The sequence below is a fragment of the Sorex fumeus genome, unplaced genomic scaffold (assembly GCF_029834395.1).
Source record: "Sorex fumeus unplaced genomic scaffold, SorFum_2.1 ptg000097l, whole genome shotgun sequence".
Classification (NCBI taxonomy): domain Eukaryota; kingdom Metazoa; phylum Chordata; class Mammalia; order Eulipotyphla; family Soricidae; genus Sorex; species Sorex fumeus.
The window spans coordinates 1,587,412-1,611,113 of NW_026606154.1; the positions used below are offsets into that span (position 1 = coordinate 1,587,412).

At 49.5% G+C, this 23,702-nt stretch overlaps 1 protein-coding gene across 2 annotated transcripts in view; it reads right to left on the reverse strand.

The window, feature by feature from the left end:
• Positions 1–826: 826 nt before the first annotated feature.
• The window catches only part of PWWP2A (PWWP domain containing 2A), a 40,021-nt gene continuing 17,145 nt past the window's right edge, over positions 827–23,702 (reverse strand). Inside the window, exons 2-3 of one of the 2 annotated variants that reach the window (XM_056133090.1) lie at positions 14,077–15,044; positions 827–1,349 (exon numbers count right to left, since the gene is read on the reverse strand). In XM_056133090.1, coding sequence (XP_055989065.1) covers positions 1,336–1,349; positions 14,077–15,044 — 982 coding nt within the window. In that variant the 3' untranslated portion in view covers positions 827–1,335. Of the gene's footprint in view, positions 1,350–13,372; positions 15,045–23,702 lie in introns of those variants that run through there. The other variant, XM_056133089.1, reaches the window with a different exon arrangement.

A 23,702-nucleotide genomic window follows, 5' to 3' on the forward strand; every position in this document is an offset into this window, starting at 1 on the left:
ATCTGTAAGAGTAAAATTATGGAAGTCTGGGAAGTCTCAACACCTCCCCGCAATGCTCACCTCGCTGTTGTTTCAAATAAATTTTGTAAATTTTTTTTGGCATTTTTCCCTTTTTTTTTTGTATTAAGTAATCAATATGAGTTATCTTTCTGGTTTAAAAAATAAATCAGTATTGCCACTAAAAAACTTTAGTTTTATTATTAAAAGTACGGCACCATCAAATATAAAAATGCCTTAAAAATGTACTAACAGGTCCATCTGGTATTTCCATTCATTAAAAAAGAAAACGTTTTTTTCATAATACTTTTTTCCAAAAACAAGGAAAACATCACGGTCTCCATTAATAAGAGTTCATGCTCCATGCATGAAAATTTGACGCTGTCTCTGGGGGGCTGTTCCACCTGACACCTGGAAGAAGGGCTTGCAGTCAGAGGGGTCTCTGGCAGAGGACCACATCCCGAGGGGCACATTCTGTGAACCAGCTAAAACCATGAGGGCAGGGAGATGAAGGAAAGCAAACTCTCTAGCGCAGTAGAACTTAGAGCCAGCTGCCGGGAGCGTTGCAGGCTCACTCCGGGACCCACCCTAGCCTACTGTCCACTTTCAAGTCAGTCTGAAAGGGAAGAAGGTCGTTACAAAAATGTGCACGAAATGATCAATACTGGTGGCAAATAAATACATCTTACAATGTTCTAACAAGCAAACAGAGTCACGGCAACACCGCCCTGCCTCAGCATCCAGGACAGGAGGGGGCCACGTTCTCGTCGAGGCGCTGGGCCCCTTGGCCTCCGCCGGCACCTGAAGGGACAGGGGTCTCCGCACAGGGGGCGGCTGCTGGCGCGGAGGCCAACAGCCACTTTCGAGAACACCTTTTTTGCTCACATCTGAACCAATGAACAGAAACCTTAGGAAGAAAACAAAATTTGAGTATGAAAAATAATTCCACATTTCTGCCGCCATCCCACGCCTTGAAGGCCTGTCCAAACGGTCTTGGTAAGAACTTCACTGTTCGGAGGAAGTTCCTGTCAGTGACTCTTCAAACATAAAATTCAAGTCAGTTCTTTGTATGCGTATCTCATCACTTCTCTCATGCATAACTTATTGCAATAGTTCATGGTGGGTGGTTTGTTTGTTTTGTTTTTTGTAATAAAATATTCCCCTAATACCTTTTCTTCAGTTTCGCATAGCACAGTCTGAAAGTGCCCCTGTATAGACTGTTGGTTTTAAACACTACTTCTTAGTGCAGCTTTAAAAATGAGGCTCCAACTGCATTCAGTCCTGAAGCTCTGCTGTTCGCTGTGGGATTTGGTACAGGTCCACGAAACCAGCGGCCTGCTAATGTCTTTGTGCTGAAATATAGCAAAGAAGAGGAAGAAAATGCAGTTAAGCACGAGTATTATCTGAGATGAAAAAAAAAGATTTTGTTGTCAAAGCAAGCCCTGGAGAGCCGTGGCTCATACCTGACGTTAAGGCAGTCACACTTGAAAAAAAAATAACTGCCACTTAAAACCACAGCACCTATGCTGTAAGCTGGCCAAGTCTCAACCCAAATAAAGTGGCTGTCACCTTCCGTCAGTTTGTACTCGTTACGGGTATTTTTCCTGACGATCTGCCTGGTGAGAGGGCCAGCTGTGCCTTTCCGTCGCTATTTCACAAGCGAAATGCCAAGCGTGGGAGGCCGGCAGCTAGGAGGCCAAGGGAGCCTTTCTCTGGCCTCGCTACCTGCAGACTGAAGCAGCAGAAACATGTCCGGGATAGGAGGGGTCAGCCAGACGCCACTGTCCACACACGGAACCGGGGCAGAGGGGCGGCAGGAGGCAGAGCGCCTTAGACGGAGACAGCCGGCCTGCTCCACCCCACCCGGTCGGCAGCAGAGACAACACAGCAGGCTCGCGAGAACACTCGCCGACAGACACACAGCGTCTCCAACCTCCTCGTGAGACTGTGAGGCTCTGCCCTCTGCACCCCAAACCTGACTGTTGCAAGCCTAGACCCCACGTCCCCAGTAAGAGCCTGAATTCCGGAAGAGCTATGATCTGGAGAGGGGGAGGACTCTCTGTCTTCGTGTATTTTTAAGCCAAAGAGATGGTACTCGAGATGGATTAACAGACAACACACAGAATAGAATGTAGAAAGGAAAAGAAAACCCCACCCCAGTACCAACTGCATTTGCAAAATTTCCAAGAAAGCACCTTCCTGCTCTCAGCGATCTTGGTCTTATACTCACTTCTGAACCGAGGCCTAGGAAGCATTCTATTGGGTTCCTTCTCAAACATTGGGAAGTGACCTCTAGCCATGAAAACCACACACAGCAGAATGGAAGGGGGGGCGGGGGCAGGGAGGAAGACGGGTAAAGGGTAGTCCTGGTTCTGGAGAAACAATAATTAACAAGTGAAACTTGACATAATAGTTATTTTTGAGGACTACGGCATGCCAATATGTTGGTGTCAGCAAATATTCCCAGTTTATAAAAAAAAAAGGATAAACCACCAATCCATGCGTAAGTCCACTTCCTTCTTTTTAAGACTCAGTACTTGACCAAACTGAGTCCCATTCACGTTGTCTGTGAAGCCAAAGATTAAAAGCAGGTCCCGTGATTTCCTGCGTGAGGTGCAGAAAACTAAACAACACTTGCCTCGAAAGATCGCCGTACCAACCCCTCTACAGGAAAGGCAGCCGGATCGTCCTAGTCTGGCTCTCCATAAACTGTCCTTTCCGTCCCACATACAAACCCACACACGCCCCCACAGCCAAGCCCACCATCCACACACACCGTAGGGTGAGGCCGTTCTCCAGGCCGGAAACAGACCAGGAGTTCGAAAGCAGAATAAAAACTCCCAAACGTGTGCAGCCCTTGAAGCGCTTAAAACAAACCTTCTATATATTTCCCAGGTTTTCATACATGTATTTTTTTCTCGCAGCATCTTTTGCCCCTTTAGTTTTGACTTGTTTCTCTTGACAATGGTTTGAGGTTCACACACCAAGAATATATACATAATATATAGGTACGTATGTGCTCACATCTGTATATACATTCTTACACAATCACTTAATTACGATGACTGCGTTACAGTCCTGAACCCTCAATGACCAAGACCGAGAGAGTGAAAATAAGAAAACCCATGATCTACTTCCCCTCTGCAAATACGCAGTCGCTCCTAGACATGATTCTGCAAAGTGACCCGCCTGTCCAGGAGAAACGTTTTTGCCTAAAGCTCACAGCACACCCACAGAAGCAAGGATCAGTGAAATCATTTTCACCCATTCAAACTCTCCCCTGTGTGCAGTGCGCCCGGCCAGCAAAGACAAGAAGCAGAAGGGACGGGCGCTAAGGCAGCTTTCAGAGTGGCCTGCTCTGCTCTGGAGAATGACCGGCTGCTGGCGGGACGGCCTCCTCCACTCGGCAGGGCTGCACAGACAGACAGACAGACCTGCCCGTCTCACTGCCCACAGTCTGAATCCACGGTGGTCTGTCAGAGGGGCGAGGGGGGGAGTTTCACCCCCCCAAAAAAATGTTTCATTTGCCTATATATGTATACCTATATAGTGGGCTGTGTAAAAATCTCACCGGCCACACCTCAGAGACTGGCCCACATTCAAAAGAACAAAAGCAACCGATGCTGGCGTGGATGTGGCGAGAAAGGGACACTCCTTCACTGTTGGTGGGAATGTCCACTGGTTCAGCCCTTCTGGAAAACAGTATGGACGATTCTCAAAAAATTAGAAATTGAGCTCCCATTTGACCCAGCAATACCACTCCTGGGAATATATCCCAGAGAGGCAAAAATGTATAGTCGAAGTGACATCTGCACTTGTTTGTTCATTGCAGCACTCTTTACAATAGCCAGAAACTGGAAGAAACCTGAATGCCCAAGAACAGATGACTGGTTAAAGAAACTTTGGTACATCTACACAATGGAGTACTATGTAGCTCTTAGAAAAGATGAAGTCATGAAATTTACATACAAGTGGTACAATATGGAAAGTATCATGCTAAGCGAAATGAGTCAGAAAGAGAGGGATAGACATAGAAAGATTGCATTCATCTGGGGGATATAAAGTAACAAAGTATGAGATTAATACCCAAGAATAGCTGAGATCAGCACCAGGAGGATTACTCCATAACTTAGAGGCCAGCCGGGTATCCTAGAGGAAAGGGCTATTCAGATAGAGAAGGGAGCACCAAATAAAGGATGTTTGGAGGATCCTCCCAGGAGGGGAGATGCATGTCGAAAGTAGACTATGGACTGAACATGTTTGCCACTCAATGCCTCTTTTGCAGACCACAACACCCAAAAGGAGAGAGAGAACACAGGGGATTGCCCTGCCACAGAGACGGGGGGATGGGGGGATGGGGGTGGGAGGGATATTATCCATGGTGGTGGAAAATGGGCACTGGTGGAGGGATGGGTATCTGATCATTGTATAATTGAAACCAAAGCACAAAAAATTGTAAATCTACAACTTTAAAAAAAATAAAATAAAATAAAGGGGAAAAAAAAAAAAAATCTCACCGGCAAAAAGGGATCCCAGGTAGGGAAAGTTGAAGCCGCCCAGATCCAGATAACTTTCCCATTTCCTTGAACCAAAGTACAGCCCTGGGGAGGAAGAGACTCAGGCGAGGTGTGTACCCCCAGGCTTGGCCAGGAGAGGGCACTCTCCAGCCCAAATGGATTCTGCAGAAGGTGGACAGCAGGGGCACTGCCCTCCTTGGCAAAACATTCCTCACCAAACTAGCCGAGCACTGCGGGCCGAGCACTGCACCACGCCCAAGCACTGCGGGCCGTCCTGGTCCCCCCACACTCCAGGTGGGCTGAGGTCAGCGCCCGCATCTTGCTGAGCGCTAAGCCCTGTTCTGCAGAGGGCCACCACACGCCTGAGCTGAGCAGTGACCTTGGCACGGCGCCAAGCACAGGGTAGCGGGCAGGACTGCACGCCCCCCTCCCCCACCCCATGCCAGGCGCCTGCATGAAGACGCCTTGACCACAGCTGTCACTCCTGACAGGAGGCGTGGTGCAGGGAAGGATTCCGTCAGAAGCCTGTGTAGGCTCCAGCCCCCGCGATGCTACAGGGCTACCTGGGGGCAGGTTAGGTGATGGTTAGCGATCCGGGCCCTTAAAGGCCTGAAACTTCCGAGGCCTGAACTCTGAACCCAGGTTACATACATGCAGGGCATGGGGTCCGCCACCACTGAGCCACACCCCCAGGGAAAGCCTGGTAACCGTCTAGGGGCCACACCCCACAGGGCTCAGGGCTTCCGGCCAGCTCAGCGGTGACCCCTCCCTGCTCAGAGCCCCATGTGGGGCCAGGAATGGGACCTGGGCTGCGTCCACACAGAGCATGTACACTCCACCCCCTCGAACCCTCTCTGCAGCCCCCAGGCCTGACTGGGGGGCGGGGGCCACGCCTGGCTGTGCTCAGGGCTCACTCCTGACTCTGCACGCAGGCACCAGTCCTGGCAGACTCAGGGGGCCATATGGGGTGTCAGCTGCATGCCAGGCAAGCAATTTGCCCGCGGGGCTACCTCCAGCCCCTGAAAACAAACAAACAAAAAGAACTTGAATTAAAGTAAAATATCATCTACGCCGTCCACGTAGTCCAATTGTGAGATCACTGCTTTAAATCATGTTCGGTCCTTAACATATCTTAAATAAGCAAATGCTTAATAATAATTTTCATTAGTTTATTTTAAAATTTAATTTAGGAAATTTTAATTTATTATTAGTTATTTTTATTATGTCTTATGAATAAGCAGTACTGGGGGGGGGTCAACACAGCAGGCTGAGTGAGACTGCCTTTCCCTGAACGTAGTCACCAGGGCATGAATGGGCGTGACCCCTGAGCACGGCAGGAATAACCCCTCTGGTGTCACCCGAAAAAACAAACAAAAAATTATGTATTTTAAATCAGAAGAACAAATAATCAAAACATTGTAACAGGGTTTTCTGGGACAAAAGGAGACTATATATACACCTGATCCGTAATTCTGAATTTTAACTGAGAATATGCCAAACACAGTAACAAGAAGTCTCAAAATGGAGACATTACTGGGCCCGCTCGAGCAAATCAATGAACAAAAGGGAGCACAGTGACAGTGAATTTTCTTCAGACTTAACAGGTTATTCACCCTTTAGCTCCCAAGGAAACTTAAATTCAGGAAAGTGTAATGAGCACAAAGTCAAATAAGATTAACTATCACCCCAACGGCAATCACAGGAGAAACCAAGTGCAAAGCCATAAAAAGAATTTTTTCACCTCTCGGCCCGTAAGCAGAAGAACCAAATAGTCTCAATTCCCACTCTCCAGAATCTCCTTCCATGCCTAAAGGAGCTATAGTCTGAGAAGTGTTCAAACTACAGACACATCCTGGTCAGAAAAAAATGCATTTTCACACTAGTTGCCGCAGCCCCGGGGCCAGGTGTATCTTCCCCTGGGCGCAGGGCTGCCTCAAGTCATGCTGAGGGGAAGAGAACGCTCAGTGCTCAGTGCTCCGAGAGCCAGAGGGACAGCGTGGGGCTTAGAGGACTGGCCTCGCTTATGGCCAGGACAGGTTTGAATCCTCTCTCTCTCTCTCTCTCTCTCTCTCTCTCTCTCTCTCTCTCTCACACACACACACACACACACACACACACACACACACACGACCCGCTGAACACAGCCAAGGTCACTCCCAAGCTCCATCCCTCTACCCCCACCAAACAATAAACAAACAACAAAGATAGGATCCCTCAGTGGGTCCCTTCACGACAGGCCGCAGTGTCACGGGCACCCAGAGCGTGTTTATCCCTTCAGAGGAAGCTTCTCTGCAGCACGGGCAACGCCTGCCAGAAGACAGCAGACACACCAAGGGTCAATGAGCACAAGGCCATGAGACGTTCCCCTTTAGAGAGCAGCGAGTCTGGAAGCGCGAGATCATGGTGGTGGGAAGGCTGCACGCAACAGGCCCTCGCTCACCACACCGGCAATCACGGCCACCAACAGCAGCAAGTACGGGAGAGGTCACGGAGCTCAAGGGCAAGTGCTTGCGGGGCAGAGACACAGGACGGCAGGTGCTGTGATTGTCGCGGCCCTCAGCACCAAGTGCGGTACCGGGAGCCCGGCCAGGAAGTGATCGATCCCTGGACCCAGTTAGGTGTGCCTCTCCCCACACCCCAAAAAAACCCCGGTTATGAGTCTATGCAAGTCATTGTTAGCCTGAACACACAATGTAGATCTCTTATTACGATATGGCAGGAAGCAAGTGGAGGTGTGCAGTGGCTCATTTTTTAATAACCATGCTGTTTTGCTAATATTTGGAGGACGGGGACGACATGGTAATGAGGGGCCGGCATGCCAAGCAGACTCTGCGCGTGCTCAAGTCAATGGAATCCTCAGACATGCTCCTTCGAGGGCTCTGGACAGACTGCGGTTATTCCCTGTATTCTAAGACTCACCGGGATATGACACACCAGGCTGGATCCCACGATTACAAACCCAGCCGCCTGGAACTGGGGAGGGGTCGGAGGGTAGGAGGCCTGGACTCAATCCCTGGCATCACATGGTCCTAGGAGCACTGCGGGGAGTGACACCCCACCACACACACACACACACCCGGAAGTACACTAGAATCACTCCCGAGAGGAACACAGTGTTCCTAAACCAAATGAACTGTGGGGGCGGGGATGGGGGGGCAATCAAGGCCCCAATCAGCAGCACGTCAGAGCCCAGGCGCAGACTAGAGCCCACTCCCCTCCCCAACAGAGCGATGCCGTCTCCTCCTCACTCACAGCAGCCGCGAGACAAGGAAGGAGTGATACGATTTACATTCATTTCTTCACCGTTCCATGAAGTGTTTACTAGAACACCAAGGGAGGGGCAGAAGAGGACGCGGGGGGACGCTGCCCTTAGCCATCCACGTTTGGTCACCAGCACCCCAGGAGTGAACCCACCAGGAGTGAACCCCTAGACCCAGGAGGAAGCCCCAAGCACAGCCTGGTGGGTCACAGGGGCCCACCCCGGAAGCAGCGAGGCTCAGGGGGTCAAGCAAAGCCGCGTGCTGCAGACCCTGCCCCCATCCTCCCCAGCCACCTCCAGGCCCAGCCCTGCGCCTCCCTGCAGACCCCGGCACTGCTAGGCCCACACCATGGAAGAAGTGGTGCTGCCGGGTACGACCCTTTATTATTCTTAAGAAAGGGGGTAGGAGGGAGGGGGACCAGACACATAGTACAGCAGGTCGGGCGCTTGCCTTGCACAAAGCTGACCCGGGTTCAGGCCTGTGGACCCCGAGCACCACCAGAAGTAACGGCAGCGTGCAGAGCCAGAAATAAGCCCTGGGTATCGCCGGGTGAAATTCCCAAGCCGACCTCAAGTGCACAGAGCCTCCTTCCCGGCAGGGGGCCCGGCTGCGGGCCGGGCGGGAGGGGCCGTGAGTGCCCAAGCAGCAAGAACACCCACAGAGGCCCTGTGCGGACCATCAGGATTCTCCGGGCACTTGTGCCAGGGGAGAGGGGGCCGAGCTGAAACCTGACGCCTGCTATGGGCTGTCCGGTCAACACAACCTCCACACCAAATGCCTCCAGCAGCCAGAAGGCCCTGCCCAGTCCCAGAGCCCAAGGACAGACTGGGGCCCAAGGCTTCCCCCGGAGGCTGTGTTCAGGGATCCCCACCTCGTGGGGTTCAAGGGAGTCTGGGGGTACCGGGGTTCACCTAGAAGGTCCCGTCGCTGCACAAGCGTGGCGAGTCCACAGCCCCCAGCGGCCTCCAGAGGGGCACTGTTCTCTCCTTTCCCTGGTGGGGGTCACCTGCCGGAGAGCCGCTCGGTGGCAGATGCCTGCCAGGCTCAGCCGTCTGTCCCGTCCACCCAGCGCCTGAAAGCCGGAAGCCTGGTGTGAACACGCCGTGCTGAGCCCCCGCTGGAAGTCCCAGCACTGGAAGGCAAAGGGCTCCCACCTTCACAAGCCACAGGGCAATACCACCACCCCGCCCCTGCCCCCATGCAAGCCAAATCCTTGGTTCCAGTCTATTCCTTCCCGGAGCCGGAGGGCTTGGTTCGGCGGCTTTGGACCACACCCGGTGAGGAGCTGGGGGGGACCCACTCTGGCGCAGAGCTGCCTCTCCCGTTCTGGCCCCTGCTTAGCAGGTTCCTGGTTGGTTTGGGTCTTGCCTGGTTTTGTTTTAGGCTTTTGGGCCCCACCTGGCTGAGGTCAGGGTTTACTCCTGGCTCTGCATAGGAATCTCTGTGAGCAGAGGGTTAGTTTTTTAAACATTTTAAAATCTGATTTGCATAATTATGGTGGCTTTTTATTTATTTATTTTTGCTTTTTGGGTCACACCCGGCAATGCACAGGAGTTACTCCTGGCTCTACACTCAATAATTACTCCTGGCGGTGCTCAAAGGACCCTATGGGATGCTGGGAATCGAAACCGGGTCGGCTGCGTGCAAGGCAAATGCCCTCCCCGCTGTGCTATCGCTCCAGCACCTATGGTGGCTTTTATACCATCTTATCTCCAGCCCCCAAAATCAGATATTTTTCAACAGGCCTGTTTCACACAGCAGAGCTTTACAAAAGTATTTTTACAGAAGTACAAGAGCGGGTCATCTATAAATTCAGCAGTATTAGCCTTCCAAGTCACTATGGAAAAACAGAAAATCCTGGTTAATTTTCTGTTTAGGTTTTCCTCTTTTCCTTTTTATCTCCCCACAACCAATTAAATTCTGCTTGGGTCTAACCAAAAATCTACTCTAAAACTCGACATCACACACACACCCTTAATCAGAGAATCACCCTAAATCAGAGAATATCAACTTTCCTAGATAGCCTGAGAGCCTCTTCTGGATACTAACTAAAAGTGAATACACCAAAAGTGAAATAACACAGAACAAACCACAAAAAATAAAATAAAATAAAATAAATAAAATAGTCACCCCATTCTAGATCTAAACGACAGATTCCTTATTTCCAGCTGCCATTTCAGTGATAGACTCTAAAGGCAGGTACGTACATGCCATCAGACCACGGCCAGTAGTATACGCATGGCCCACTCAACCGGGAGCCAACACCTTGGGTCCCTAACTTAGAAACGCTCACCTACTAACTCCAAGTATTCCTGGCCTTGAGTAACATTGTATCCTTTGCTCATCTGTCCTATTACTCTTAAGATCTCTAGATACTCCAGGAAAATCGTGGCAGGGGAAGTATAGGAGCTAAGTGAGACTTTAGGACGAAGTTAATGCAGTCCTAAAACCAACCGGAAATCTGCCCACCTGAGAAGTGAGAGTCCTCCTGGCGGGCACACCACTAACTAGGTCCACATCCAAGGTGACCCTAAATCAAACCAGCATCAATCAACTTTCCCAGATAGCCTGGGAGCCTCCAGGGGCTGACCCTGATACTGGCACAGCATATGGTCCCTGAGCACCTCCCCGTGTTCTCCTCCTCAGAGACCCCCACTCAGCCCCCATCACACGGGAACAAGCACCATGAGGCGCGTCCACGTGGCCTCCAGACCCGTAAATTCTGCATCTCACTTCCCATGCGTCTGTTTAAGGTCTATGGTTTGGGTCTACTTACGAGCGAAGCAGAGGTCCCTAAGAAACAGGGCAGGCACAAAGATTCTGATGCTCTAAGTGTCTTAGAATTTCTAGAAACGAAGACATTTTTTTACCTCTTTTAACACTTCTTACTCCACTTGGCTTCTCCCTTGCTAAACTTTGATATTAGCAAGCTTTTGTTTTGTCTGCTCTTAACTCTAGTTTTCTCTCTGCAGCGGGGGATAAATATCCATTTGATTATCTCCATACAGAGGTCCACCTTTTATAATTTTAAATAGAAACGGACAAGAATAAAAGGGCTACCATCACCCAACTCAGCTCTTACCTCCACCTGCAGTAGAAACCGGACCAACTTAACTGCTTACGATATTTTCATGTGAGTAAAATATTTAATAGGCAGCTTTTTGGGAAAAGCTTCTTCACATCTGGAAACATTTTAAGCTGATAGAAGTTTCTTTACAACTTGTTACCCCATTCAAACTTTGGACAATTACCAGTTCAAAACCGAGGAGGGGGCAAGGGACGTGGGCCAATGGTCGAGCACTTGCCTTGCAGGTGGAGAGTCGGGGTTTGATGCTTGACCCCCCAAGCACTAAGCCGAGAGTCCCCACACAGACAGACCCTGTGCCAGGCCCTGCTCGAATAATCTGAAAATACAAGTGCCGGGATCAATAGGCCTAAACAAAACTGTATTGCACACATTTATGATTATGTTTCGACCTTTTCTTAAAGGCATGACTGGGATATTTAAGTCTGTTTCCTTTTGTACTCAACAATCATGATTCTTTTTTCCAAGCTTCTTTGTCAAATTTAAGCAAGAGCTCATTTGTCGAAGCACATGTCTATGTTTCAATACCCAGTCCAAACTCACCTGAATCGTGCACCATCCCTGAGAAATTCTATTTTAGGTTAGCTTTTTGCTGCATGTTTAAATCTTTCTGACCTTGTAAAAACCATCTTACTAACTGAAACAAACAAAGTCTAAAACCCTTCAACCACACTAAGCTACTTCCAACCTGTTAGAATCAAAGAATTCTTAAACAGGAGAGTGGTTTCTGTTTGCAGGAAAGAATATACTCAAATGAAACAATGATTTTTTTTTTACAAATGTGTGTTATTATAATCAAAAAGCATTGACTTCATTCCCCACAATTCTCACTTGCATGTACAGAAATCAGGACATACACCATGCAAGTCTGTAACTGCCCATTTTTCCATTCCATTGACTTTTTCTTTAATTCATAACTAAAAAGTTGTATTAGTCAGCCACAGTTTCTCAAGCTTCTGACATGTCAAACTGATAGTATAGCAAATTTTCAAGTTTCTTATAAAAGGCATGAGCTATTTTTTAAAGTCTTGAAGGATCTGCCTCCACAGGCAATCGGATATATAATCCACCAACAGTACACTAAAAACGTAAACGGAATCAAATCTGAGGACAGATGGGCCATGTTGGAAAATGTGAGCTTAGTTACTAGCCCCAGAAGTAAAGACAGCTGAGGCAGAGACCGCACGCTAGCGATAACTGCCGTTATCCACATGGAAAAAACGGAAGCGCATAATGCAATAGTAAAACTAAAAATTAAAAAAAATTCAAACCTACACACTGTCTGAAAGCCTCAATTGAAGAAGCATGTCGGACCTCTAAGCTACACACCTCATTTTAAGATATTGATTGATCAGTTATTAGTTTGATTTCCATCAATGCTCAGATAAAATATTCCCAGATGGGGCAAGTAGGGTAATAACTTTGATTTTTGACCTTCTCTACATGCTATTACAAAGAGTAATTCTCTACCATCTTAAAAATTTTCAAAGCTTTTTGAGAAACACACACAAATAATTTGGATTTAGTTGATTTTATTTACAACTTTGTTTTGATACATTTCATAGCATTACACAATTACATTTTCTCATTTTCTGACCTGCAAACAGATACCTTAAACGGAAATTTTTTTTAATCATCAAATTAGGTACATCCAAAAATGCAACAATTACACATGACAATTCACAAAGTGTAATTTACCAGGACGTATCCTAAGAATTTAGGAACAGCCAGTCAGGAGAAATCTGACCAAATTTAGCAATCAACTATTTACATATCCAAAAACACACCTATCTAAACGGCCCAAGCCAAAAGTTCACAAATTTTTGTTACGTTCCCTACTGGGCGACAGTGACGATTCAAACCGAGCCAGCCTTGGACCATCGTTGGCCCAAGTGAGCACTGGGCAAGTTTCCCAGTCTAGAACGAAGAGCAAGAATCTCCATCTGTCAAACACCTAAGTCTCAAACTCTTACGCCAATCTGCACACAGAACGGCTAAGTATTCATTAATTTAAAAAAAATAAAATAAAATAACACCAAGTAGTCATGAAATAGCCACACTGCTCCCCCAGCTCACCAGCCCTTCCTGCGGTCCCGAGCATCCACTGATGTCACACAGTGACGGGTTTTGTGTGATCCGTGTGTATGCGACACTCATACACACTCAGGTACAAATGGCAATGAAGAGTCCCTGCAAATATTCATTTTCCGTTGAGGCTATGGCTCCTGCAACCTGGGGATGCTTTTTAAGACTCCGAAACTGGAAAATACTGCTAAGGTCTCACTTCCTGAAGACAAAAGCCCAACGCTTGCTCAGCTGAAGTGTCTCAGTCTGAAAATGGCTATCAGAGGTCAGTAATTTTTTTTTTAAAAGAAAAGCAGCCAAATGAGGGCGATTCCCCCCCACCCTGCCCTCTCCCCTGGGCCGAGTCCCCTCACGCAAGTCGCTCCTAACTGGACTCGCAGGCCCGCGGGCCCCACAGCTGTGCTCGCCTACCTTACTGTCCGGGGGGAGGGTCAGGTCTCAAACTGGGTCAGCAGAGCCCGCACCTCGGGGGTCAGCTGCTCGGCAGCCCTGCCCGCCTCTGTGATCGCCCTGCGGTACAGGCCCTTTCTCTTCTTATTAAAGCGCGCCTGGAAGTTTTCTAGGAAGGGGGAGAGTTGCGAGAGAGCAAGGAAAGAGGTGGTGGGGGACCCGAACCAGGAAATGCGGGCCTCCTGGCGGACCAGGAGCCCGTTATCCTTGCGGCTCACAGTGATGGAGAGCACCCGGGCGGGCCACCAGGGGAAACCATAGATCTTGGCCCAGACAATGTCCCCTACGCAGATGGTCCTGCCATCTGGCGTGACGCACTTAGAGACGTTTTTGGAAAAGACTTTCATTTTCAAGGAATCACTGAGCTTTTTCTCTTCCCGCGGAGGAGAGGAGGGCGCGGAGGAGGTGGACGGCGCATGCAGGCCGCCCGCAGGAAAGGCCAGGCCCTCGGGGGAGCTACCCTCGGAGGCGGAGGAGCGCGGGTCCTCGGAGCTATCGCCGCTCCACACCGAAGCGCTGGGGGAGCCGCGCCTCTGGTTTAGGGCCACGTACACCGAGAGCTGGCTCCTGCCACCCCGGCTGCCCGCGGTCTGCGGCTCCTCCTGCTCACCAGCGCCCCGAGCCTCCCCGCGGGCCGGTCCGGCGCCCGGCGAGGGGCTCTGGCTTTCGGAAGGGGCCTCACCTGCGGCGCGGGTGGAGGTGCAGCGGGCCGGGGGCTTGGGGGCCACCTTGCCGCCGCGCACCTTCTCCAGGCCCGCCTTCAGGGAAGAGTCATTCTCCTCGTTGCGGTACCGCTGCGGTTTTAAGCGCACCCGGGGCGGGAGGGCACCTGAGCTGGGGTTCTGGTAGCGGCGGGTGAAGTGGACTTTCGAGTGCGCGCTTTTCGACGTGGAGGTCTCGCTCTGCTTCTTCTGCGCCTTCTCTTTGGCCATTTTCAACACTTCGCGCGCCTTGGCGTGGTCCATGTTCTTGCTCTGCAGCACCTTTTTCGTACTGAGCTGCGCCTTCGACGTGTTCGCCTGGGCGGGCACCTTCACCACCCGGCCCCTGCCGTGGGCCATGCTGGCGACCTTGACCACGGCGGCGCTTCTCCGCTGGCTTTCGTTTTGGTGCTTCCCGTCCACCTTCGGGTCGGTTTTCAGTTTTTTGTTGACGGTCGTCACGCTGTCGTGCCTCCGTTTCTTGTCTTCGTACTTGGAGGCGTCACCGGCGTGGCTCCCTTTCCGGATCTCCTTTTTCTCCGCCACGACGCTGCTCTTGCATTTGTCGCAGAGGACCTGCCTGGGCCGGAGCTTGATGGCGTTCATGATCGACGTGGGCTCTTCCCTGTACATTTTCCGCTTGGGTCGCTTAATCTTCCGAGGCGGCGGCTGAGGTATCGACTGGTTGTACGTGTCCCTGATAAACAACGGGGGAGGGTAAGGCGCGCCTTCGTGGAAGAGCGGCGGCGGCTTGGAGGCCCACGGGCTCGCGGCCAGGCTGGGCTCGGGAGGCGGGACGGGAGAAGGGTCGTTGGGAACAGCACCATTGGCTTCACACTTGACCTCGGGCCCATCTTGGAATGTACTACTTTGGAGCTGCGTGGCCTCGGGTTTGTCCTTATATTCCCTTTTGGGAAATACTGTCACAGGGATCCCATGAGGCCCAAACCTTCAAAAGAAAAGAAAGGAAAAGGAGACATTAATGTCTGTGATCCGGGTCTGAGGCACCACCTGGCAGTCACATGCCCACCCCTGAAAACAACCTCACCTCAGAGGCGGAAGGCTACTAGCTGCCGTCCCAGCTCGAGGCCCACAGCCCTCCCTTTCTTACCGATCCCACATTTCAGAATAAAGCACTACTGAGATGCTTGCTCCGAGCGCTTGTCTCCTTACACTGTGGGTCATGACCCAAGGTGGGGACATAGAACCTTTTTTTTTTTAATTTGCTTAAGGAGGGACTGGCACAGCAGGTAGGGGGCATGATTCACAAGCAGCTTACATGGGTCTGACCCCAGACACCCTTAAGGTTCCCCAAGCCCTGCCAGGATTGTTCCCTAAGCAAAGGAGTTAAGTCCGAGCACCACCAGATGTGGCCCAACACACACACACACACACACACACACACACACACACACACACACACGCGCGCGCGCCAAATAAGAGCTGGGAAGACAGTGTAACACATCAGAGTATGTGCTTGTTAGAATTGATCAACTGATCAATCGATCCATCGGCATTATAATCAGGGGCCCTTGAGCACCACCAGGAGTGACCCCCAAACACTGAGCGGGGTATAGTCCTTACATACCTTCAGACATGGCCCAGAAAAAAATTATTTTTACTTAATTTCTTTATGATACATTGTCAGTAAATGTTTTATTTGTAAGACTGGGATCAATAAAAACTTCTCAGCTTTGGGGTTTGAGCATTAATACAGCAGGCGGGGTTCTTGCTCTCACGCTGCCAGCTCAGGTGTAATCTCCAGCACCCCCTAGAGATTGCCAAGCTCCACCAGGAGTAATCCCTGAATGCACAGCCAGGAGTAAGCCCTGAACACCACCAAGTGTGGATCAAAAAGAAAAAAATCTCACCAGTGGCACAAGTTTATGAAGCCCTGCTGGACACTAATGTCAAAAGGATGCGGGCTGGAGCGATAACACAGCGGGTAGGGCGTTTGCCCTGCACGCGGCCAACCCAGGTTCAATTCCCAGCATCCTAAATGGTCCCCTGAGCACTGCCAGGAGTGATTCCTGAGTGCAGAACCAGGAATAACCCCTGTGCATCACTGGGTGTGACCCAAAAAGCAAAAAAAAAAAAAAAAAGGAAAGAATGGGCCTTATTTAGAACAGACACTTCTGGGGCTAGAACAAGAATACAGGAGTAAAGACGATTGCTTTGCAGGCAGTTGACTGGGTTCGATCCCTCGGACTGACCACATATGGTTCCCCAAGCACTGCCAGGAGTGAGCCCAGAACACAAAGTGAGGTGTAAGCCCTGAGCAACACCAGGTGTGCCCAAAAACACACAACAGGCATTCCCAGTCTTGAATCAGAGCGGGGACCAGAGACACAATACAGTGGGCAAGACACTGGCCTTGCACACACCCAACCCTTGGTCACTTCCCGATGCTGAGTATGTTCTCAAGCCCATGAGAGTGACCCCTAAGTACACAGCCAGAAATCCTGAGCACCACCAGGTGTGTCAAAAAATAAACAGCTTCACACTGTGAGTCACTGGTCACTTGATGCTGTATTTGCTGTAGAAAAGACAACATATACATATAACTTGACCCATATATAATGAGTTCATTTCCCTTCTGTAACAAGCATACACCTTCGTCGCCTTGTAACTACTTGCGAAGGTTTCACAAAACAAAAATCAATGGGCTTTAGGCCCGAACAAAAAGTACAGGGAGTGTGGGGCTTGCCTTGCACACGGCTGACTGGGGTTCAGTCCCTGGCACCCTATATGGTCCCCTGAGCACTGTCAGGAGTAATCCCTGAGCACAGAGCCAGGAGTCTCCCTTGAGCATTGCTGGTGTAACCGCCCCCCCCCCCCCACACACACACAAAAGAAAAAGAATGAAGGGTTGTTGAAAGTGCATGACATAAGGGCTGGAGAGATAGTACAGCCAGGGGGGTCCTTGCCTTGCTCTATATGGTCCCCTGAGCACAGGTCACTCCTGACCAGAGCCAGAAATATTCCCCCAAGCTCTGCTGGATGTGACCTGAAAACAACCAAAAATATCACTGGGAGTGGACCCAAGTCCTCTAAGCACTGCTTGGTGGGCACCCCCACTACTGCCCTTGTCCAAAAATTACACATACACACAATACACTGAAATATTTAAGCTTCACAAAATACTTAACCCTATATTATATGTAAGATTACTTACTCTGGTCTAGTTCTTTTGTTTAATGTTAGTCAGACACAGATTTTTCCCAAATTCCCAATGCGTCCGGACTGCAAAGCCGTGACATGGAATACTGATTCTTACCATCGTGTTTCTATTTTTAACAAAACAGATCAATAACTTTGCACACAGCCAAACCAGGGTTCTATTCCTGGCTCTACACATGGTACCCTGAGCCCACCCAAGAGTGATCCCTTCGTAGAGAACCAGGAGTAAGTCCTACAGATGTGGCACCGAAACAAAAACAGAGATTAGGGGCCAGAGGGATACGAACAGCGGGCAAGGAACTTGCATTCAGCTCACCATGGTTCAATTCCCAGCCCTGAGTTTAATTTGGCCCTGAGTACAGAGGCAGGAGGATAAGTCTAGAGCCCTGTGCAGGGCCCCAAAGCCAAAGAAAGGGGGACTACCAGAGATTTTAGGGCTACCAGAGATCTGGTTCTAATTCCTTCGTAGCATTTTTTTTTTTTTGGCTTTTTGGGTCACACCCGGCGATGCTCAGGGGTTACTCCTGGATCATGCACTCAGGAATTACTCCTGGCAGTGCTCGGGGGACCATATGGGATGCTGGGAATCGAACCCGGGTCAGCCATGTTGGCTGCGTGCAAGGCAAACGCCCTACCGGCTGTGCTATCGCTCCAGCCCCCCTTCATAGCATTGTTCCTAAAGTCCTACCAAGGTGGCTCACACAAACCCACCAAAAACAAATATTTATAAACTGCAAGAGGAAAACTAGTCCATTTTCACAAGGGGGGGACAAACTTGGGCAGATACACAAGGAGGGAGCCCCCAGGTAACAGCAGACTGGGTCTGTTATTCAGAGGCGACTCTGGGAACTCATCATCATTTTGTTTTCAGTTTGGAACCACAGCCCCACATTCAGGGCTTACTCCTGGCTCTGTGCTTGCGGATCTTTTTTTTTTTTTTTTAAAGAAATAGGGGGCTGGAGTGATAGCACAACAGGTATGACATTTGCCTGGCCAACCCAGGTTCAATTCCCAGCATCCCATATGGTCCCCCAAGCACCGCCAGGAGTAATTCCTGAGTGCAAAACCAGGAGGAACCCCTGTGCATTGCCGGGTGTGACCCCTCCCCCACCACCACCACCGACCTCCCTGGGATGGGGAAAGGGCCTGAGACTACCGAACGCAGGCAGCAGGAGAGACGGACTGCTGTGTCCCTTTTTGTGTTTACACTCCCCCCCCAAAAAAAATTGTTTATTTTGCATTTTGAGCTCAGTTGTTACTTCTGACTCTGCACTCAGGAATTAGTCCTGGCGGTGCTCACGGGACCATATGGGACTATGGGACGCCGGGGATTGAACCCAGGTTGGCTGTGTGCAAGGCAAACGCCCTACCCACTGTGCTATCGCTCCAGCCCTCGGAGATCAGTTTTGAGAGGCTCCAAGCACCCTCACATGGGATGCCAAGGATGAAACCCGGGTCGGCTCTGTGCAAAGGTAAGTGTCCTATCTGCTGTACCCTCATTCTGAATGAGGGTCATTCTGGACCCTCATTATCATTCTTATAATGAGATATTAAAATGATACTTAAGTGTGAGGATGACCCAGTTGTTCCTTTTAGAGCTTTTTGCATCAAATAAACTATGGAATCTGGTATTCTTAGCCTCACTGAGTTTAATAAAATCACTAATTTCAAGTCGTGGTTGTTTTCCCCTGCATTCCTCTTCCATCATCGGCATATAAATATAAGCATTAACATTTTTAGTAATGTAAGCACTCAGCTATACCATGATGAAGAGAAACCGCTGAAAGGACTGGGGGGAACCAGCAGCGCCGAGTAACCGTGCATGGTGTGTGACTGGCAGAGAAGGCTATTTAAGGAACAAGAAACTTCCGCTGAGCACCAGAAAGGTGATCAGTGTAGGGGGGCAAGGCGGGCCCAGAGAGGTAGGCAGGAGTCCTTGTGGGCCCTCCAGGAGTGACACCCACCCAAGAAAAGCTGGGAATTGACGCTGAGCACTGTCGGGTGTCACCCAAAACTAAAGAAAAAGGAAAAGGGCACAAGGCATGGGGTCTGTGGTTCCAACACCATCGCAGGGACCATGCTTACACGGACATTTGAGATCACGGCAGTTTTAAACATGAAGGTGGGGCTAGAGAGACAGTACAGTGGGGAGGGGAGGGCACCTGCCTTACACACGGCCCACCTGGGTTTGATCCCGGGCATCATCTGGATGGTCCCCTGAGCACCTTCAGGGCTGATTCCTGAGCAGAGTCAGGAGTAATCCGTGAGCAGTGAAGGATGTGTCCCAAAATACACCTCCCAAAATACAGTTAATACGTAAATAAAAAATAAAAACAGTGATAGAGGGGTCAAGAAAGCCTGGCGGGGAGAGTGCCTGCCTTGCAGGGAGCTGGCCTGGGTTCAATCTCCAGCTTCCTATATGATCCCCCAAGTACAACCAGGAGTAATTCCCCAGGGCAGAGCCAGGAGTAACCCTTAAGCATAGCTAGGTACGGTCCAAAAATAAAACCAAAAAAAAAAAAAAAACTTTAAAAAATGAAATTGTTGGGTATGTAAAATTTAAGGTTTACAACTATCAAATTAAAAAGCCAAGAATCCAGAGACTGGAAGACAGTGCGGTGGGCAGGGGGCTTGCCTTGCAAGCAGCCTAAGCCGGTTTGGTCCCCTGGACCTATTAGAAGGGATCCCTGAGCACAAAACCAGGAGTAAGCCCTGAGCACCACCAGGAGTGATGGAAAAACAGAAATCAAAGTATAAAATACATACAACAAATATATTTCTTCCAAGCATGTATGTGCACATAAGGATCCATATACAAAACACAATTTATCCGCAACCATGTTCCTTAGAAAGCCACTAACTGGGGGCCGGAGCATAGTACAGCGAGGAGGGTGTTTGCCTTGCACAGTGGCTGACCTGGATTCAATCTCTGGCATCCCATATGGTCCCCTGAGCACTGCCAGGAGTAATGCCTGAGTGCAGAGCCAGGAGTAACCCCTAAGCATCATCAGGTGTGACCCTAAAAGCAAAAACAAAAAACAGCCACTAACTTATAAAACTGTGACATGAAAGAATATGAAGTCCAACAAACCATGCCCTCCTGGTCCTAGGGTCCTAGAGATGCTTTGCAAGCAGGACGCAAGACTAAATTTGACCCCTGGGGAACCCCAGGGGCAGCCTCATCACAGGACCCAAAGTAGCCCCTTAGCGCTGCCTGGATTGGCCCCCCCAAAATACAAATGATTGCTGGGGGAGATTACAGATGTGGGCTGGGATGTACTCAGCAGCAAAGCACTTGCCTTACAAGTATAAAGCTTGGGTCTGGACACACACAGACACACAGAGAGACACACATACACAGAGACACACACAAACACACACACAGACACACACACTCCTGCTGTTCATGGTACCCCTCTCTCTGCATCTTCCTGTGAATCCATAGTTTCTAAAATAGGTATCTCCTTAATAATTTAGGGGGAATGGGTGTCACAAGCACTAAGGGCACATACCCAGCAGGGCTTACACCTGGCTCTGGGCTCTGCTGGTGCTTGGGACTCCGTATCAAGTGCCAGGGACCAAACCCAGGTCTACAACATTTAAAGCAAACTTCTTAGCCCTCGTGCTAAAATTCTGAGAGGCAACACTGAGACTCAAAGCAAGAGATAAAAACTATAAAAAGATTCCTCAGCTAACATACATGTGAATTAAGTCAAAATTCAAAATGGGACTATTATAGGAAGTATGATACTTTCTAGTATTTGGATTCCATTTTATTTATTTATTTTGCTTTCTGGGTCACACCCAGTGATGCTCAGGGGTTATTCCTGGCTCTGCACTCAGGAATTACTCCTGGCGGTGCTTGGGAGACCATATGGGACGCCGAGGGTCAAACCCGGGTCGGCCGCATGCAAGGCAAATGCCCTATCTGCTGTGCTATCACTCTGGCCCTGGATTCCATTTTAAATGTATGAATTCACTTTAGCTTTGACTAAAGTCTTTACTGACCTGTCAAAAAGCTTTAAAAAAACAAAGGTACTGCTCAAAATTGCAATCCTTGCTTAAATAGGCGTTATCTCTGAGAGCAAAGTTGATAACTGTTCTCCAAACACCCCTTTCAAAGGAGCAGCACAAAGTTAAACAGTCCAGGGGCTGGAGTGATAGTACAGTGGGTAGGGCGTTTGCCTTGCACACGGCCAACCCAGGTTCGATCCCCGGCATCCCATATGCCGGGTGTGACCCAAAAAGCAAAAAAAAAAAAAAAAAAGTGAAAGTGTCCAGCTCCCTCATCCACTGCTGATGGGAATATAAACTGGTTCAACAGTTTTGGCAAACAATGTGGAAACGCCTTAAAAACCTGCACTTCCATATAACTTTGCAACTCCCCCTCTGAGCATCTACCCAGAGGGCCCAAAAACTCTACTCCAAAGAGACCACTGCACTCCTATGTAAAAATTTAAAACTGTGGTATAGAGACACAACGGGATACTGCAGGGCTACTAGAAAAGACAAAGTCAACCCCTACACGAACAGAAGTCAGCCAGGAGAGGGACAGATATAGAGTAACCTCTAACACGTCTGGGATATGAATAAGCATAACACAAAAACAGCAAATGGTCAAAGACAGCAGAACTAAGGACTGGCCTGCCGAACTGAGCTTACCTTGGGTCAGGGGAGTCAGGGACGCTTAGGAAGGGACGCAGAGACAAAGCAGAGGGAAGTGAGCACAGGAGCCCTAACACTGACCATTTTTATCATCAAGTATCATCAACCATGGGGACAACAAAAAAAAAATTCACCATCAACTATCACTGGTATCACTGTCCTCCCGTTGTTTATTGATTTGCTCAAGCGGGCCCAGCAACACTGTGAGACTTGTTACTGTGTTTGGCATATCGAATATGTCACGGGGAGTTTGCCAGGCTTTGCCGTGCGGGCGAAATACTCTTGGTAGCTTGCCGGGCTCTCAGAGAAGGGCGGAGGAATCGAACTTGGGTCAGTCATGTTGGCTGCGTGCAAGGCAAACGCCCTATCCGCTGTGCTATCGCTCCAGCCCACCATCAACTACTCAGTACAAATGATCAGACATAAATTTACAATCCTTACTGCTTTCTGAAACTGTGTTTTGTTTTGTTAGCTTTCCGGGTCACACCCGGCAATGCTCAGGGAGTTGCTCCCGGCTCTGCATTCTGTGCTCAGGAGTGATTCATTCACATATACGCCCCAGCCCAAATCCCAGTCCCTGACACAGTTCTTCAAATGCTCAACAGCATTAAGTTCCCAACAATCTGCACGAACCTATCTGACCTAGATTCTTCTCCTTCCTGTTTTTACCGGGTCGTGCTCATAAACCATTGTGCTCTTTTTCTCCCCTCTGATTCTGGGTGCCAAGCTTCAACCAACTGTTAGAGCAAATTTTTTAAGTACTGTATCGTTGGGAGAAAGGACCGGGAAATGAAGAGGTGGACGAGAAGTTAACTTCAGGACACTAGTAGAGGGCTGGCACCTCGGTGCTGAGACGGAACATCAGTGTGGGGGCCGGAGAGACAGGGCAGCTGCGAAGGCACCGGCCTCCCACATGGCTGACCCGAGTTCGACCCCCCGGCACCCCTTGTGGTCCCCCAAGCCTGCCAAGAGCAGAGCCCAGTGTAAGTCCTGACCACAGCCAGGGGTGCCCCCCACAGGCCCGGCGCCACAGAAAAGAAACCCAAAACTAATACGACAAAGGTAAACACCTGACAGACGAGGTGATGTAAGTGAAGCATGAGATGAAGTTTGAGTTTCAAAAGGTAAAATTCTTGCATTGGAGAGATGCTGCAGCAGCGAGGGCTCTTGCCTGGCATGTGGCTGACCTGGGGTTGAGCCCTGGCACCCACATATGGTGCCCCGAGTCCTTCCTGGAGTGACCCCTGAGCACACTGCCAAGGAGTAAACCCTGACTAGTAACAGATTCAAGAGGTTTAAATAGGGGCTGAAACAACGGTACAGCAGACAAGGCATTTGCCTTGCGGGCAGCCAACCTGGATTTGATCCCCAGCACCTCATAAGACCCCCTGAGCCTCCAGGAGTAAACCCTGTGTACCCTGTGTACCACCAAGTGTCAGCCATAATTTAAAAAAAAAAGGCGGGGGGGAGTCTAAATAAATGTTTTCAAAGACTTAATTCAAGTGTTTTTCAAAGACTCAATTAGTCTGGACAACATTTAATAAGTACAGAAGAGCACCAAAATATTTCTTACCACTAACTTTGATCTGTTATTATCAATAGTGAAGCAAACCCTTTCAGCTGTTTGAAAGTGTACTGGAAGCAGAGCGCTCCAAGGTTGATAGTCTCTAGTGAGACTGCAACTTTCTCTTCACGACAAAGCCCTGAATTTCCTCTCAAGTCATCCGCCCTGAGGAATCACTGGGAAGGAAAGACTGAGAAA